The 18,697-nt window shown below is 46.3% G+C and overlaps 1 protein-coding gene across 1 annotated transcript; it reads right to left on the bottom strand.

The window, feature by feature from the left end:
- Window positions 1-1,396: 1,396 nt before the first annotated feature.
- ASAH1 (N-acylsphingosine amidohydrolase 1) lies at window positions 1,397-17,176 on the bottom strand. The gene is made up of 14 exons (XM_075421886.1): window positions 17,040-17,176; window positions 12,492-12,538; window positions 12,211-12,301; window positions 10,922-11,008; window positions 9,872-9,950; window positions 8,886-8,960; window positions 8,016-8,061; window positions 6,462-6,606; window positions 5,225-5,279; window positions 4,937-5,018; window positions 4,186-4,317; window positions 3,829-3,952; window positions 2,927-2,983; window positions 1,397-2,231 (listed from the first exon to the last, which is right to left on the bottom strand). The coding sequence occupies exons 1-14, from the start codon at window positions 17,109-17,111 to the stop codon at window positions 2,142-2,144; spliced, it is 1,182 nt and encodes a 393-aa protein (XP_075278001.1). The 5' UTR covers window positions 17,112-17,176; the 3' UTR covers window positions 1,397-2,141.
- Between the last annotated feature and the right edge of the window lie 1,521 nt (window positions 17,177-18,697).

The raw sequence follows: 18,697 nt of genomic DNA, 5'->3' as shown, positions 1-18,697 counted from the left end.
CCTCAGCAGATTAAGGCGCAAACTCAGCAGCCTGTGACGTGCCCTGCAGGGTACAGACTGGAACATTTGACTTGGTTTCACCGTCTTGTATGGATCAGATGTCCCAGAAGCTGCACCTCACGCTACACATGCACTATCCCCTAATCCAAATCGCGCTGCTACATCGATTTTGGTTTGCACAGGTTCAATGTTCATGACTGAGATTAAAAATGGACACTGGTAGTGCAATCACGCCAACACGCTCTCGAGGCGTCAGTGCTTTACGGCCCTTTGAAGCGCCTCTTGCTGTGCTGCTACAGGCGTTGCTCTACGGCCTGGAATACACTCGTCTTCAAGCAGAAGCCACGTTTCCTTATCAGCTGCCAAAGTTCTTTGGCAAATGGCATTCCTTTGGTCCCTGCTTCTTCCACTGTTGATGTGGGGAGAACCTCTGTTCAGAACAGAGTCTGCTGCAAGCCGGTAACCTAGTGACTCCAACCAGGGATGATTAATATTTTTAGAAAAGGAAACAATATTACATAAAACTTAAGTCAGTTGTACTTGGCTGAAAGTTGACTTTGCATCTCAGATTTATGGGCAATAACTTGTTTCCCCTTCTGTAGAGCTCTTAGTGTTACATTTGCAATTATTAAAAAAAACCCCACAACTCATAGTGGCCTTTACTGGTTGGAACAGAAAACTGTGCCGTTCTCTGTTCCGAATTTCTGCGCTGCACTAACACTGTTCCGCCTGTCCTGGCCATCAAGCGTCCCACTGTGACGGGACGTCACGCACTTGCAGGTTTGGTCAGAACGCCTTTGCAGCACTGTCTCTGCAGACACCAGAGACGGCAAACACTTCCCTTACACCAGCGGCAACTTCAAACTCACGGCTCAGTGGGACTCGCACCTCTTCCCTAAGGTGGTTCAGAACAGCTAACCAACGACCCACCAGACCTACCGGCCCCTGGGCTTACCCTCCAGCGCCTTCTCTCTGCTCCTGTGAAACACGAGAGCGGGCACTGGAAAGCAGTCCCGGCAAGGCAGGCGGTGACTCGGGCAGAACCATGTTACCTGCTTCCTAGGGCATCAGCATGCCTGCACTTCTGTTTCTAAAGGACCCCAACTTTCGTAATTTGAATCGTGGTCGCTGTTGTAGTCTGGCTTGGCTTCCCTCCCCCATCTTCCAAAAACCAACCAAACCAGATGCCCCCAGACAACCCAGTCACTATTAGTAGTTGGCTACTTCCCGTGACAATAAGAGCTTTAACTGTCAGTTTAAGAAAGAAACCGGTTTTTCAGACCACTGTTAAAATCGGTCTATATGGAAATGAATGCCCCTTCTGCCATGTGACACATAACATGCATGGTGACTTCCACTGAGGTAGGAATTCAGTGCATGTATACTTTCGACAACAGTAGTTCTTAAGAATATTTATTGTATTAGTATTTATTTTTTTGAGACAACAGTAAAATCTGTATTAAAAAAAAAATTTGTTAACAGGCCAAGAGCGAGCTTCAGCAAAAGATCTATAAATCAGTGAAAAGACATTTTTTGGCTCAGATCTCATTTTAGATATTCCCCCAAGACCTCGGTTCTGCGACTAGACGTGACACTTGGTAGGCTCTTTTACAACACGGCAACTTGGACATATCCTCATGCTGGACCAGAACACTAGCAATTCAGCTTCAGTGCTCAGGAAGCATAACAGAACTGTACTGTTCCAGATGGCCTTCTATAACCAATTCTTTTTCACGCTTGGTAGGTGCCATTTCAACTCCTTTAGAAGTATTTTAATCTAAAAAAAAAACCCCTAACCCAACCCAACAAGTAAAAATAACAAGCCCACAAACCAACAACAAACCAAACGAAGAGTGCTGTCGAGATCTAGAGCTAACTGCTGAACTCCTCCGGCAGAAATGGCTGAAATCAAACCAGACACACCTCAGTACACATTTCTCGTCAGCAGAACCGCTGATCAGAAAGCAGGAGAGTCCAGTGTGAGCCAGGGTCCTCCACTGTCAGAAGCGCACTGACATTTCTACGTAGCTGTTAGATTTCTGAAGCAAGGAGTTAGGCTGAGGAATCTTTTTCCAGAAGTATTTTTTCTTGGAGGACCTCCAATTCAGACAAGCAGCTTCCAACACAGGGAAGGTTCAGGACTACCACGGACTACAGGGATTTGGGCATTCCCGCAGGTAAGTCTCTGTATGACCACTGTTCACCTCCATCAGCGTTGTGCACACAGTCAGCTAACCGGCAGGTGGGAGGAAGAAGGAGGAAAAAGGGAGGGGAGAGGGGAAAAAAGAAAGCATTGCTCACTACAGCAATTAGTGAAAAACCGTCTCTGATGGTAGCTGAACCGATCAACTAAAATGAAAATCTTATTTAGTCAACAACATGCCAAGTGTGAACAGCTTGCGTCCTCAGCCAAGAATGCTGCCTCCACTGCATACAGTAACTAAACTTTGTCAGTCAAAAACTCTTCTCACCCCTTTAGTCTTTTTTTTCCTCTTTTTCCCTGAACACTACAACCTCAAGTTCGGACTACAACATCTTCTGCTCCAAGAAGAACGTGCCTGCAGCGTGCCTAAAGCATGAGGAATACTAACTTGTTTCGTGCTGCTTCCGGAGGGGTGTATCGCAGGCTGATTCAGGTTAGAAGGGCCCTGAAGACGTCTGTGGTGCAACTGCTGCCTCGAACCAGAGCCAGCGACGGGGAAAGGGCTCAGGCCACTCGGGGCTTTAAAGCTGTAGGGCCTTTGGAGAACAGCTACTCCAGCAACTTCATTTTGCTTTTACAAGGTAACGTGGAATTTGTTTGTTTTTACATGCATGTTTTCACCTAAAAAAACCCTGAATGTACAAAGGTGACCTCCTCAGATGTTGTCAGTGGTTTGCCCCCCACTCCCCCACTGTAAACTGTCCGCAAAACCAGCAGCATTACCTTATTGAGGACAGGCTTTGTGGAGAGAACATCGTAAATTGTTGGTAAGGAGATGTTCTGAAAGAAAATAATACATAGACGTTAATGGACATCAACCTGTTAGTGTAAATGCTGAGAACTGTCATTTTTTTACTGCTCAATTAGATAAGAAGGTAAAGCTTTAAGAGTACACGACACCCACACAACTTGAGATCAGAAGAACACGGGTTGCAAAAACCCGAGCAGACCAGAGCTCGGCACAGCATGGGACATCCAAGTGTCCTGTTTGCTGCCTGACAGCGTGCCTTTGAATTTCACTGGTGATAAAGCAGCCCAGGAAACACTGAAATTCTCTCTCACAGTATCTCCAGGTTTATCCCCCTGCATATGCAGAATCACAGAATCACAGAATAGTAGGGGTTGGAGGGGACCTCTGTGGGTCATCTAGTCCAACCCCCCTGCCGAAGCAGGGTCACCTACAGCAGGCTGCACAGGACCTTGTCCAGGCGGGTCTTGAATATCTCCAGAGAAGGAGACTCCACAACCTCCCTGGGCAGCCTGTGCCAGGGCTCCGTCACCCTCAGAGGGAAGAAGTTCTTCCTCATGTTCAGATGGAACTTCCTGTGCCTCAGTTTGTGCCCATTGCCCCTTGTCCTGTCACTGGGCACAACTGAAAAGAGCTTGGCCCCATCCTCCTGACACCCACCCTTTGAGGGAAACCCCTACAACTAAAAAACGTTCCTGTGAAGAGCCAGCTGGTACTTCACGACCCAGAAGCACAGACAAATGGTCACAAAACTGTCAGCCCCTTCAGCTGTCCCAGCTGTGCCTGCGAACGCCCTGAACGCTCCCGGCTGTGCCAGAGCAGCACCGTCACTGGGGCGTTCCAGAGCAGCCGGGTGAGGCATTCGGCGGATGTTTACCTCTTGCGTTGTCTGGTTCAGGCATTTCATTGCAGGTGTTCTGCGATTATCCAGGATCAGCGGAGGCTTCCAGCGATCGTAGTTTGTTTCTAACACGTACCATGTGCCTTTCTGGATATCAAGGCTGGAAAAGAGGTGTATGTTTGTGTTTCGCTTCTCTATGTATACAGGAAGTGCATGTATAGTATACACCATATACAGCCGGATTTTTTTTTAGGCTGGCTGTGGTATTTTTCAATGATGCTAAGAAGTGAGTTTTTGCACTACAGAAGTAAACAAGAAACCTAGGACACAATTACTGGTGGAACCTGTCCTCTTCCGGAGGGCCGAGTCAGGTGTCGGGTCAAGCATACTCACTCCCAGATATCCAGAGAAGCTGTCCTGGAACGAGTTATCACACACCCTTCGCCAGAATTTTTTCCACCCAGTATAAAGTAAGCTGGAGCCAGCAGTCTTGTGTTTGCCAGTTTGTCTTTTGCATCCTGGTAACTGCGGATAACAAAGCAGCGTTGGACTACTAAACACCAGAAATGGTTCAAGTCCTGAAGAATGAGTTTCCCAGACCCAGGAAAAGCTTGGGCAGTTACACCTTTCCTTCCCCTTCCACACACGTACGAGGAGACTGTATCATCACAAGGAAGGAACACATGTCAGCAAAGCTCCTTCACACACCGTGTACTTAAAGTACGGTTCTTGAGAGGTGCTCTCTGCACTTTTTCTACATTTAAAACCCGAATAAAACGATGACATGCTGTAATAGTGTTACATTCCACCTAATTCATTTACTGCCTGAGAGCTTTGTTTCTGTTTACTTCCTGTAATACGCTACTACCTGTTGGATGTGTTTTGATGCAGAATGATGTTACGCATTCAGACACCAGTAAGTCCATTAGGAAAAAAAAAATCTGAGAAAGCAATTTGAGGAGTTTAAGGAGATTGTGTGTGACGCCTCCCCCTGACCAGAGTACCAGCAAAATCAGAACTATTTAATGTTAAGGCTTCTAGGGAGGTATCTGCACCATTAGACACTAAGCACACATCTACAGTATTCACGCCAGTCGGAAGCACAGCAGGTTACAGCAGCAGAATATTTGGGGGGGGAAAATACCTTGTAGCATTCTCCAACACCGTTCTCGTAAGAAAGCCCATCCACATACCATCTCTTCTACCAAGAAACCATTCGAAGATTCCTGCAAAACATCACTGGTTACAACAATTTGTTTTCAGAAGCTTCATTCATGCTATTCTACCTTTTACAGCCTTTAAAATGAACTGTGTTTTATCTGACTCATCTGTAATGTTTCCACCATTTGTGTGCCTGGTTATTAAGGTAACTGGTATGCCCACAGCCTGGAAAACTTGCACAGAAGTACTGAAAGAAACGAGCATTACTCACCAATATAACCACCATCAAGACTGAAACGCTCATTCATTGTCAGCGTGAACAAGTCCTGAAAAGCATTAAAGAAGTCAACCTTCATTTATCGCCAGCCCATTAATACCAGTAATAAACAAGAGCCACCACTGCAGTTCCCATGCCAACTGAGCTTCTTGGTCGTTAGACTCTTCCCCTTGGAGTAGCGGGCTGCAGGATCAAGCCCACGCAGAGAATAACCTCATGTATCCCTGCTTGTGTTAAGCAGAAACGATAACCCATAGTTTTCTGACCTGGTACAGCAATCCAGCAAAGCATGCTTTTACACTAAGCAAGTCAAGCCCGGGACCGTTTTTCTCTCGGTCCTTGCTGCACCACTGCATTACCAGCTTTCCCTCCCCCGCTGTACGTAACCTTCTGCTCAGACCTCTGCATACTATTCCAGTTTGAAGGCAGATTTTTACGTCCCAGCTATGTTACTCCTGTTCACATGGGCACGCAGCTGTACACCATTCCATCTGTGCCACTTGCAACATGCAATTCAAACTCAAATCCCAGTCTTCTCCAACTAGCGTTTCTTTCGGAGAAGTGGAATTCAGCTACACTGGATCGTGTTCAGAATGGACTCTTCCCAATTCATTTGACCAGAAGACAAAAGTAAATGGGCACAATGCAGGGATCTCTGCCAGAAATGCTCTACCATGAAAAGGGCCTCCTATAATAGAGGATAAAGGCAGAGCATGTAGAAAAGGAGGAGCTGTCGTAAGCCACAGACCCTGATAAAGTTCTGTCCTGTCAGTTTTTCAGATGTAAATAAAAGCCAGATTTCAGGTGCCTATTAAAAAAGACATAAAAAAGTTCTGCAGTGTAGGACTCCTTTTCCAGGAAGGACTGGAGAAAGAATTAAATAGCACAAGTACGCTGTTTCGCCTCTGGAATCACACCAGTGTCTACTGGATAGCAAGAAACTCGGAGCATTTTGTATTCACTCCTGTTCGTATTCAGCATTCAACACTGTTTTTAAGAATTGTCCAAACATAAATATTTCATTTAGGCAATCTCCTTTTACAAGGAAGAGTGCAACACAGGTTTCTTTTGCCTTTCTTCAAACAGCTGTACTGCGTACCAGAACAATTAAGAGATCAGTTATTAAAAAAAAAATCCCAAGGCAGAGGATGACAGCAGGAAAATTTACACCTTAAAGGAAAGCCTGAAGCATTATTAACAAATTGACAAGCCCCCCTCTCCCCATACTTACTGGTTTGACTCCAGACACCATGCCTATGTATCCTGCAAAATTCGTAGACTTGAATACTGTTTTGTTGTTTCTCTGGAAGTCCAAGCTTACCACTAAAGGCTTCAGTTCCCGAGTTAAAGTCCAGGAATTATTTTTAACATCCCACCTGCAGAAGACGGTACAGCATTTGAAACGTCCCTCCCTCAGCAGCTTTTAAAACCTCCCCTCGCAGCAGGCAGATTTCCTGTGTGATGCCCGTCCTCGGATCTCACTCATGTCAGCCGACACCACAGCTCAGCAGCCACCCGAGCAGCACCAGCAAGGGACAACCAGGAAGTCTACACACACAGGCAGTGAAAAGAGCCACGTTTTGTTCGAACCAAGCATGTGCACGCTGCTCAGTACTGTGCGGCACCATCTCTGAACACACACCACCCTGCTCTACTCCTGCTGGCAAAGGGAGGCCGCCCCGGGCGCTGCCCACGGCACCAAGCCTGCAGTGTCCTGAGAGCGCGGGCAGCTTGTGCTGCAGCAGAACGAGCTGGCTCCCTCAAATTCTCACTTTTCAAAGAGAGAAAACAAACCCTGCACTGCTGGGTTTGCTCTACACGACGGAAAGTCCCAGTTCCAGTTTGTGAGAGAAGCCAGAATAGTTTGTAGGCAAGAGGGTTCTAGAGAAGGCTCAGCCTACCACTGAAATCTCTGGAAACAGTCCAGGTTCTGGGAACAGCTTTGAAAGTTGCCTTCGTTTTCAGAGAGCGTGTTCCCAGTATTTCTGACAGACCGGAGAAGTTCAACATAAGCCAAATCAAGGGACAGGCGGAGTCACAGTTGACAGCGTTTGAGTTTTTGATAGGCAGATAAGAATTTTAATCAGGGTAGACATTTAAATTCCAGCTGGGTATTGAGGTCATCTGGATGAGTGACGTTATAAAACACACTGGGATTACAAAAGCAAACACTGAACTACCTGGTCACGAGGTGTGACACGAGAACGAACGGCGAACCTGGTGCTGGGCAACAAACTACAGAGTTTGTATCCAAACGAATGGTAACGTTAGACCAGGGGAATACAAATCACCAGCTTCCGAGCAGAAATGATGAACGATGGGAAGTGCCAGTAGCGCACAGTACAGTAACTAGGGGTGTAATTTGGGGGAAAAAAAGACAAAACCAAGCCCCAACCCAATCCACATTTCACTGCATGCACTAAAATTGATGCTTCTGTCCCATCAGATAAAGAACAAGATATACCGCGCTGCACAGGTAAGGTTACACGGACTGCTCTGTGGTTCGAAAGAGTTTTAACTGGAGCTGAGAGAACACAACGCGACGCTGAGCACAACTGTTTTACGAAGTCACTCCCGCCAAGGTCGGAGTAGTTTAGCATAAGACCAGCAGAACAATTCTTTCATTCGTTTTAGCCCTTTTTCACCACATGCAAGGCAGAATTCCTTGTCACAATCTTAACAACATCGAATTCATCATTTAGACTCAAAGAATGCATGTAGAAATTTCAAGTTCAGCTAGCTTTTTCTTTGTTTTTTTTTTAAAGGCACAAATTTAGGTCCTTACCCAAGAAAGAGTCCAAAATCCAAGTTTCTGGCATGGTACAGCTTCCCTATGTAATAATACATAAATAAATAAATAAATTAGAGTTTTCTAAAGAAGGAGACATAAATTTCAGCGTAGAAAACCAGGAAATGAGTAAGCAAGAAAAATACCTGGGAAAGTAAGCAGGGAAAATACCATTGCCTAGCTGCCCTTTTCGTAAGCACAGAAAAAAGGTGGGGGTTTTTTGGATCAGAGAAGTATTTTGCCATAATTGAAATCAAGTAATCTTGTAAACTGCTGTCCATCCCAGCCTCAGATGCTTTCCACCTCATCTTAATGCAATGGGAATAGCTCGTGCTTCCTCTAAAAGCGAGGGGTTTGTAAGCCCTCTGGGAATCCTTCAGAAATTTCCTAAGCTGGAACAGGTGCAGACAAGGGCTGCAGGACTGAGTAAGGGAAAAGAAGAGCCTCTTGTCTTCAAACAGACTGTCCCTGTTCTCTAGCACCGTACGCATGCGATCGACAGCTAGAAACTAGACGCAAAGTGGATTGTGCTAGAATCCCCCATGGCACTGAGGAAGTGTCAGGTGTCTGCCTGGTGTTTCTTTCCCCTCGAAAAACAAATGCCACCTATTGAAAAAAAAACCACAACCCACACAACCTCCCCTCAACAAAACCAAACCACCTTTGAAAGTATTTTTTCCTTTCTTTTAACCTAAGACACCTGTGACCTCTTATTGCCTTCTCAAGGAATACGTTTTTATTATCATTGCTTTTAGTCTCTTTACTAGACCTTCTCGATGGCAGCTGAGATGGACTATGTTCCTACAACTGAGGTGGACCCTCTCCTATGCAAGAGAAAGCTGTTAACACTATTCTGGGTTGCCTTACCTGTTTTATCTTCTGCCACTATTGATGTACATACAGTAAAAATTTCATAGAAGATGTTAAAAATAACAATTTCCCCTAGAACAAAAAGAAACAAAGTTCAATAGTTTGAAACTTAAGTCGTGAAGAGAAAAAAATGGTTAGAAAAAAACAAACTGCAAAGTTCACGATTCTATAATATTTCTCTTAATAATTTCTGTTTAAATCTCGTCTGATCTTTGAAATGCCTGGTTCAGCAAAACCAAGAGCTTCCTGAAAGGCAAACAGAAGGATCAGAATCTGCTGGCCTTCTGCCTTACCACACAGAAAGCTGACAGTCATTGCTACTTCCTCCTCTGGAAACTTCAAAACAAGCTATAAAATTGACTTTCAAGAAGAAAGCTGCTATATATACCACTACTCTCATGTAAGAGCTGCTGGCTAGCACCAGGTGTACCGCTCCTGTACGAGGGAAGCAGCGGGAGCATGTCTATGGACCGTGTCTGTCTCAATTCTGGAAGAATTCAGTGCCTACTTCTCCCCTGGAACCGCATTCTTTTGCGGGAGGTGCGGAAGGAAGGCAGGAGGCTATAGCAAGGATCACAAGGGAAAGGAAGCACAGCGTGAAACTGAGCTTTGCCTTCTCCGGGTGTCAACAGCAGACACATGGCTTCATGGGAAAGCAGTGAGAATCAAAGATTCCCCCAAGTTCTGGTGCACGGGAGCCGAGACTCTCTCCAGGTCCCGAAACTCAGGAGCGAGAAGCTACAGCTCTACAGAGAAGTCCCAGCCTGGTCAAAGGCTTGTACTGATTTATTGCCATTCTCCTCTAAAATACTGTTTTCATTTAATGCGAGATGCAGCTTATTGCTTTATGTACTTAATTAGTAATTTATTTGTTAGAGTCACAGATGACTAGAACTACACTGCAGACTGGTACACATACTAATTTTAAGCAAGTCTGGGTTCCTAGTTTTCCATTATGTTAACAAAGTGTTGGAAACTATTACCCAAAGGAATCCCAGATGAATTTGCAATCCCTCGGAGCTCTTCATTGAAAGGATAAGGCAGCGTGGCGGTCAGATGAGCCTGAAAGGAGAAGTTTTGTACGTCGTTTGTGTAAATTAACGCTCTTCTGTTACTTAAAACAAACCTCCTACATCCTGCTCACAACTATGACATTGAGTATTTCATTCCTCTGCAGCCTGGAGAACTTGAGGGTGTTTGTACAGTGCTTGGAAGACAAATACATACTCGGGGAAAGTAAAAACTATTACTTATCAAAATATTGACACATGAGCAATGGAGATTGGCACAGTATCTTCATAATTAAATCAGTGGCAACAGACAGAGCGAAGTAGGACTCTTACACATCAAGAGCTCAGCTGGAACTGAGCCCGACGTCAGTCTTTAAGGGAATCCCTAACTTTCGCCTACTGGTAGACTACCTGTACCCGCTACCCTCACGTCAGCCCCACTCAGGCACACAGGGATACGAATGAATTGTGGCCAGCACGATGTAAGGCTGCTGTAAACAAAGACAGGGGACAGATTTGACCTCACGCTGTCTCTAGCACTGCACTGTCTTCCCCCATCCTGATTCTACGCCAAAGCCTATTTTAATCAGAACCAAATCATTTTTTTAAGATGAGGCCTGGTCAAAGTTGCCCCTGCAATCAGACATTCATCACAGTTTTCAAAACCTGATTTTATTCTACTATTTTAAAGGAGTTGAACAGGGCAATGAGAATTTCAGTGAAGTGTCTTGCTACAGTGACTAAGTCAGGAGCATACATGGCTAGCACGACAAATCCAAACATGAAAAGATCTTAGAAAAAATTAGAGGCAGAAGAGACACGTGCGTTTTAGATTTGACGGTTTCAGAGTAATTCAGAGTAGGCAAACAGGCAAAACTTCAGACTAACTCTTCAAAACAGCATTTTTGTTCTGGAAGTGGGAGAATTATCACTAGTAAAGTTCTTAATTGCCAAAATTAACAGCATTCTAATTCTGGTAGTCAGAGCATACAGTAATAATATAATTAAGCTGAAAACACTTACTATTTTGTTGTCCACTATGTCAACAACTTTGCCGCTGGGGAAGAAGGTATTTGCTATATCTTTAATATTCTGGACCACAGTCTTCAGCTAAAAAGAACAAGGGCTTTTACTGAACAGAAGATCAAGAACTGATCATGCGAATTGCCAGAACACTAACAGAACTCCTTCATGTACTTGTCAAAAAACCATTTTGTTGAAAAAACACATATTTAAAGAAAGTGTTAAATGTGGTGTTCTTGGTGAGAAAAACATCTGCAGCTCCCCATCCAAGGGTCACTCTTCAAGCTTCATTCAAGTAACTTTCTAGATTAGCTCCAACACGTCCCTTCACCAGAGAAAACGAATTACAGGAAAAAGCTTCTTCTGCTCCCTTGATTCCATTTTAATACTCTGCACTCTTGTATCTTTAAAAATGTTAATTAAAAGCTCTTTGCTTAAGCACTGAAGCCAAAAAGATTTAATAAATTTGTTTTAAAAGCACATGCTTTCGTTTGTGACACAGGCACAGCCACAAATAGAGTTCCGCTCTGTGTGATCTAACTCCAAAGTACGCGAGAGATAAGACCTGTCAGAATTTATGGTGCAACCTGAAGCTTCCAACGCCCGCTGGCTTAAGCGAGACTTGTAAAATAAATAAATATTCTGGCATAAGTAGAATTTGTCTGGCTTTCAGAGTTGAAAGGTCAAAGTCAGCAGGGTTATAGCAAAACTCCCTGGCCTTTTTTGAGAAATTAAGCATTACTGAATCAAATTTTCAGCAACCTTCAGAAGAACAGCTGCTCTAAGTAGGCTGAAATAGGCTCCAGTTCCTCCTCCCGTGTAAACCCCAGCGCTGCAACCAGCATCCCCGCAAAGGGCAGGAAGTTCTTCACTTCCCCCTCGCCATTTCATCACCTCAGGCAGTGTTTCGAGAGAGGCAGGGATGCGCAGAGGAGCAGGGAAGCTGCCGCAGTTTCACTTCAGTTTACTGAGGCTGTCCCTTTGGTGCACTCCTCCCCTTCATTCTCTATTACTTCATCACTAAAGAGGTTTGATAAATGAAAGTTTGCTTCATGCCGCTCTCTTTTTTTCCTCTACATCCCAAACATCAGTGCCCCGATACGTGGTGCTGCCAGCTCAAGCGTTGAACAGAAAAAAGTTTTACTCAAGCAATTAGTCTAGCCTAGAATCATATTTTAAAAGTGAACTAGAAATATTGTCCCTTTCAGAGACTTTTAGCACAGGTATTCCCCTCCAAATGTGCTAGTTTTATATCTGTTAGGCTTCAAAGCAAGCTCTGCATTTCATACCTCCGTCTTCTTGTCATGCACCAATTTATCCCATCTTTTGCTGGGAGGTAAATCAAGATTTATGACATATGTGGGTACGTTCCCTTTGAACCTGAAAGATAAGGACCACAATTCAAATTTAAAGAAAGCTTTGGAAGAAACATTTGACAAGATAGGTGCTTCCCACCTGTAACTAGCATTTTCTAGATCTGCAACAACATGAACAAGTTACAAAACCTGTTCAGACTCAAAAATCACCACTTCTCTGTAATTCGTTAGACAAGTTGAATCAGATTACTTACGTTGGTCCTGAAGGAGGGTATGTTTTACTCCTGCACTCTTCTCCATACTGTAAAGACAGTGAAACGTTACTGTTTAGCTCCTTTGGTAAAGCACTTTATTACTCTAGCAGATTTAGTTTTGAATTAGATGTTTAGGACTGGTCAGCTAACTCCACCCATGATGATTTGATAATAAAAGAAGGGAAAGTCTTGGGACTTTAGAAAGTGAGCAGAGGAGAATACAAGGGGTAGGAGACAAACAGCAACTTCCCCGTGCTGTCTGACAGACCTTCAGACAACTTGCCTAATGCAGCCCAAGGCAAGCACAAGTTTATCATAGATATACAAATCCATTTTTACTCAGTGTGATTCAATAAAGAGCAGTTCAAAAGCATATTCTTCAGAGAAATTCACAAACCTTAAATCTCAGTATGGACCGGTTTATTCCGTTCATTCAATTCATAATCTCATTTCATAGCATCATTCATAATTATGCTTAGTCTTACGCTTCATTTGCGGCTGGAAGAATGAGCTATACAGCATGACTTTTCCTTTGGCATGGAAAAGTGCTGCTAAATTGGTGCTAAATATTATGAGGGGTGCATTTCAGGAATATAGGTAAAAACTAATTACCTTCATTCCTGTAAGCATGGCTAGTTACAGATGAAAGTCTGAGAACTATATTTAGGCGTACCCAAAGTGAATGCAAGGGTGTGTTTCCACCAATTACATAAAGCATGCATATACATACATAAACATCTGCATACACATGCCAGAACTGTAACTGCGTGTTTACGCAGTGAAAGACAAGCGAACGCCTACTAGCTGCACTTGTGCTGCGAGCCAGCGGAGAGCAGAGCGGGTCTGGTCCCGGGGCTATCTGCGCAGACCAGTCAGCCCCTCAGAAAGGGCACAGCACGTCCCACCAGGAAGAAGGGAAGGCACACACGCTGCCCTGGGAGTCCACACAAAGGCTCCCAAAGCACGAGTGTTTGGGAGACAGCACAGAAACAGAAGTATGCTGGGATCCTTCCACCACCTCCCCCCCTCCCTGCCCTTGATCGTCAATATTTGTTTGGCTGTACTAATTAGATTACTTTAATAGTGTGTCCTTATAATGCATTCTGGCTCCAGTAAAAACCGACACAGGATCTCTCGCAGCTGCGCATCTGGGACAAACAGCCTAGCTAACGTCCGTGTTCTCTTCGGGCTAATCACATTATCTGTTTTTAACGCACTGATCTAGAAAACACAATGTCTTACACAACGCCACGGACTTCAAGCACTGGCATAATTCGTTACAACTGGAAACAGGACTTTTAAAGTGGGATCGGTTTCTGTGTGTTATCCTGTGGTTTCTTTTTGTATTGTCTACAGTAGCTGGGAGAAAGCATGAGATGAATTTTGGTTATCCTACAGCCGAGACGAAGGTGTAGGACCAGCAGCTTGTGTTTCCTAGATTCCACTGCAGTGCAGTTACAGCCTTTGCACAGCTGGAACAAAAGGTCAGACACAAGAGGCCGTTTCATTCTCAAAACCAGGCAGTTTCAAAACAAGGAGCGTAGGGGAGGATATCAGCTGACTAATTAGGCAACAAAAGTCAGATGCTTCGTGCAAAGCCAAGCAAATACTTAACAGCATTAATGCAATTGTCTTGTGAAATTTCCCACCCTGCAGTACTAAAATCAAACATAAAAAGTGATACTACATATACATCCTACTGCAATGGAGGTACAGATTCAGACCTTTGGGAAATATCTGCTGTCAAAAGATGCTTCTTGACAGATAAAGCCTGTAACAAAAAATCATCCGAAATGGATGGAAGTTCAGTTGACCTGTCAGTACAGCCCATGCGTGCACAGAGGACACTGTGGCGACCACGCAAACTGATTTCAGAGGGTTTTAAGTGATGTTCCAGGTGCTAAATGTTATGTGACTCCTGACGCTCTCTCCTGAGATTTTAATCTTGTATTTGAAGCTATTTTTATCTTCCCAGCCCTTTGCAACCTAAGCCACAAAAGAAGTGGGGAAAGCAACAGTTAAAGCAAGAGCTAAGGGAGGATGCAAAGAGAATGTTCCCTCCTTATACATCAGAAAATTTACACTTCTTACCTGTCTATGTATAAAGCAAGCTAAAGAAACCAACCATCCCCAAAACAACCTACACATCTTCCAAAACTGCTAGCATTGATTGAGATATCTGAAGAAAGCCAAGATTATGAACAGTTCCTTTAGGTAAACTATTACATGGTGACACATACGCAGTAATTCAATAAGATGTCAAGACAACCAACAAACTACAAGTGTTTTGCCTTTTTTTCCCAATGAGGAACAAAAAAAATTGTTACCTTTTGCAATCAGCTAAAGACTAGCTGCAAACTTTTCTGACAATGTAAACAAGATGAAAAGACACCTAACAAATTTTCTTACAGAAACAGAAAAACCACCAGGCATTTTCTGCCACCAGACTGAAATGAGCAGGTAAGAAGTTTTGCTGTGGTCAGCAAGATCCTCCCCTCTGCAGAGGCTTGACACTCAAAGAGGAAAAATAAATGCTGTACCAGAGAAGCACGAGCAGCCTTCCAGCGCGAGAGGATCACCTTGAGTTTCCAACATGAGAAGCCAGAGGTGGTCCCCTAGAAAGAGCCAGCAAAAGCTGGCTCCAAACAGGAGGCCATCACTACAAATTTACTTTTCAAACATGCACTGAACGCCTTAGGTTATTCTTGAATGGTGATTAAATGCTCTTATTACTTTTTATTTTTTTTTAAATCGCCTGTTACTGGTAGGCTGCATATTTTGATTATCTGACATACCGCTGACTTTCGAATTTGCATGTATGTAATGACAGAAAAATGGATGCGTGGCAGCACAGGATCAAAACACTAAAAGAAAGAGAACACAGTGGAGGAGAAAGAACACAGTATGGGGAAAGATGGAAATAATAAGAAAAAATTAAAGCAGCACAGATTTACATTATGACCAACTGTATGAAAAAAAAGTAGAGCAGAATAGGAATCAAACAGCTAGCAAACTGTCAAGATGAATTGCTACCTGGAAAAAAAAAAAAAATCAAGTCGTAGTAGTTCTTATTCACTGCAGTAAAGAAAAGGAATGCACAGTTTAGTGACTGCTGAGTAAATATTTTAAAACCTAGCTTGATTTTATGAATATGAAATAGGCTGAATGTAGCTTGTCCAGCCTAGAGAATGCCAGCATTTTCTTTATTACTCTCAAAAATATTTTTGAGGTGGGCCATCTCTGGCATCCTGACTTAATATTCAGTGCTTTTCATATTTAAAAATAAATACAGAATGACCTCTCTAAGCTACGAAATACGATTCCATAATTCAAGGACATGGCACTCGATCTCTTCCAGATCAAGTAATCTGTTATATTCAGCATCTTTCGGTCTACGCACTCTGTGGTCTAACACATTCTTCTCTCTGCTCCTCTTCCCTCATGGGACGACGACAACGCAGCACTCCATCGTGCTGCGGCAGTCCCAGTGCTGTTCGCCTTTCTGAGCGTGGAAGTGGAGAGCACTGAAGGGACGGGGACCAAGCCAACTTAAACTGCAGTTCGGAGACAAAATTCTGCATGGTTGAGGGGACCTAACCGCGAGCTAACGGGACTGACAGTCTGCGCCGCCGAGATGTAATTCACGGCGTTCAGCTTCCCAGTTCTTCGTTAAGGAAAAGAACCCAACCGGCTCTGCGCAGGAAGACAACAAGCGTCGTTCGTTCCTCGGCACGTGGTGCAACCCAGCATCTCAGCCGAAAACAAACTATCTGAGCCCCGCAGTGGCACAACCTGCAGACCCGGGCACCCAGGGGACGTTCTCCAAACGCCAAACGAAGCTCTCATGGCAGACTTTGCCAACAGCTGGCCCGTTCTCCCCCACCCCACACCTCAGGAAGCTTGGGGCTAAAATTCTGAAAGCATTTTAAGCTGGGGCCGGTTTATAGCACGGGGAAGCTGCTCTTGGCGGAGAGGATGGGATCGGGAGTGCAGAAAACGGCTTGATTCTGTGCAGCGAGGACGCTGAGGGAGCGTGGGTCACCCGGGGGTCCCTCCCTCCCAAACCCCACACCTGCTTTCCCGAAGCCAATGCCATTTGCTAGGAGAAGTTTCGGAGCAAACACAAAGGAAGACAGGGCGCTCCCAAAACATTTAAAAACGGGTAGGGAAATTCTGCTTGGGGGCTTCAGGAATACAACCCCCCCCCCCCCCCCCAGGCCGGGAGAGAGAGGGACGCAGCCCGGGAGATGGCAGCCAGCCTGGGACAGGTAACGCCGCACAGACACCCCCCCCCCCCCCCCCCCCCCCGGCTCCACGCCAGAGCGGCCAAAGGGCTCGTAAAACACACCCGGGAAACTCGGTGTTTGCCGAGGCGAGGCCGGAGGAGCCATTTAAAGTCACTCAGTGGGTGAGGGCGGCCAGGCGCTACCTCAGAATCAGCCGCGTGGGTTTAAAGGCCCGCTCGGCCTCCTGCGTGGGGAACAGCCAGCTCCCCTCCCGCCCCAACCCCGATCCGCGCCTTTTTCCCCTCACGTCGCCCAGGCTCACCGGGTCGGGCGCCCAGACGAGCTGCGCCACGACGAGGAGGGCGAAGGTGGACGGCAGCGCCCGGTCCGCCATCCTCCTGCCCGGCGCGGCTCGGCGCTTCCCGGGGCGGCGGCCCGCGCGGCACCGCCCCGCCCCGCCCCTCAGGGGAGGGAGGAGCCTCGTTCCCGGCTCGGCTCGGCACTTCCCCCGCCCCGCCCCGTCTCTCAGGGGAGGGAGGGGGGCGGGGGCGGGGGCGGCGGCGGCGGGGGGGGGCGGCGGCGGCAGGTGCCGCCGCCGCCCCCCCCCGCCGCCACCGCCCCCCTCCCTCCCCCTTTTTCATTCTATGCTGTGCTGCCATCCAGCGAGGCCTGGACAGGCTGGAGAGCTGGGCGCAGAGGAACCTGATGAGGTTCAACAAGGGCAAGCGCAGGGTCCTGCACCTGGGGAGGAGCAACCCCACGCAGCAGTACAGGCTTGGGGCGGACCTGCTGGAGAGCAGCTCTGTGGAGAGGGACCTGGGTGTCCTGGTGGATGACAGGTTGACCATGAGCCAGCAGTGTGCCCTGGCTGCCAAGAAGGCCAATGGCATCCTGGGGTGCATCAAGAAGAGTGTGGCCAGCAGGTCGAGGGAGGTTCTCCTTCCCCTCTACACTGCCCTGGTGAGGCCCCATCTGCAGTGCTGTGTCCAGTTCTGGGCTCCCCAGTTCAAGAAAGATGAGGAGCTACTGGAGAGAGCCCAGCGGAGGGCTGCGAGGATGATGAGGGGACTGGAGCATCTCTCCTACGAGGAAAGGCTGGGGGAGCTGGGCTTGTTCAGCCTGGAGAAGAGAAGGCTGAGAGGGGACCTAATAAACGTTTATAAATATCTGAAGGGTGGGTGTCAGGAGGACAGGGCCAGACTCTTTCCAGTGGTGCCCAGTGACAGGACAAGGGGCAACGGGCACAAACTGAAGCAGAGGAAGTTCCGTCTGAACAGGAGGAAGAACTTCTTCCCTCTGAGGGTGACGGAGCCCTGGCACAGGCTGCCCATGGAGGTTGTGGAGTCTCCTTCTCTGAAGATATTCAAGACCCACCTGGACAAGGTCCTGTGCAGCCTGCTCTGGGTGACCCTGCTTCGGCAGGAGGGCTGGACTGGGTGACCCACAGAGGTCCCTTCCAACCCCGACCAGTCTGTGATTCTGTGAGTCTCCGATATCAGGACTTCATTGGCCATGCAATTAAATCTCTTCTAAAACAAACCGGGGGTGGCAAGAAGGCAAGCCCTTGGCAAGCCGTTGGTGGTAAAGCCGCGCGGCACTGCAGAAATTAAGGATGAAAGAAGCACATTGTAAGGTGCGAAAGCCTTGGGCACAGGGAGGGCGTTCGGCAGCGTGTAGGAAGGAGTCGGCGCCGAACATCAGCCTGGAATTGCACAGAGCTGCAGAGACCAGAGCAGAAAAGCGTCAAGCGCTGCTGGCAGAAGGTACAGGACCAGTCAGGGGATATAGGAAGCGGGGAAAATTACAGCGTAACTGGAGAAACCTCCAGATTTTCATGGGAGTGCCTTTCACAAATAGGAAATCAGGGCGTTTCTATAGGGCCCAGGCAAATTTTTTTGGCTGAAAAGAAATACCTGTAAGACTCATTCTGTGTTTACTTGCAGGTGTCCAAATATACCATTATGATGTACAGTAAGAAAC

Source organism: Opisthocomus hoazin, chromosome 5, assembly GCF_030867145.1.
Source record: "Opisthocomus hoazin isolate bOpiHoa1 chromosome 5, bOpiHoa1.hap1, whole genome shotgun sequence".
Classification (NCBI taxonomy): domain Eukaryota; kingdom Metazoa; phylum Chordata; class Aves; order Opisthocomiformes; family Opisthocomidae; genus Opisthocomus; species Opisthocomus hoazin.
The sequence above is the reverse complement of the archived record's forward strand: the minus strand, read 5'-3'. Positions and strand labels throughout refer to the sequence as shown.

Excerpts from the sequence above, each read along its gene's own strand:
- ASAH1 (XM_075421886.1), bottom strand. The coding sequence starts at position 17,111 with ATGGCGGACCGGGCGCTGCCGTCCACCTTCGCCCTCCTCGTCGTGGCG. Across the intron at positions 2,984-3,828 it reads TGAACCAGACAACGCAAGAG|AACATCTCCTTACCAACAAT; the intron begins GTAAACATCCGC and ends ATTTTCTTTCAG. Across the intron at positions 2,232-2,926 it reads CAAAGCCTGTCCTCAATAAG|CTGACTGTGTGCACAACGCT; the intron begins GTAATGCTGCTG and ends CCTGCCGGTTAG.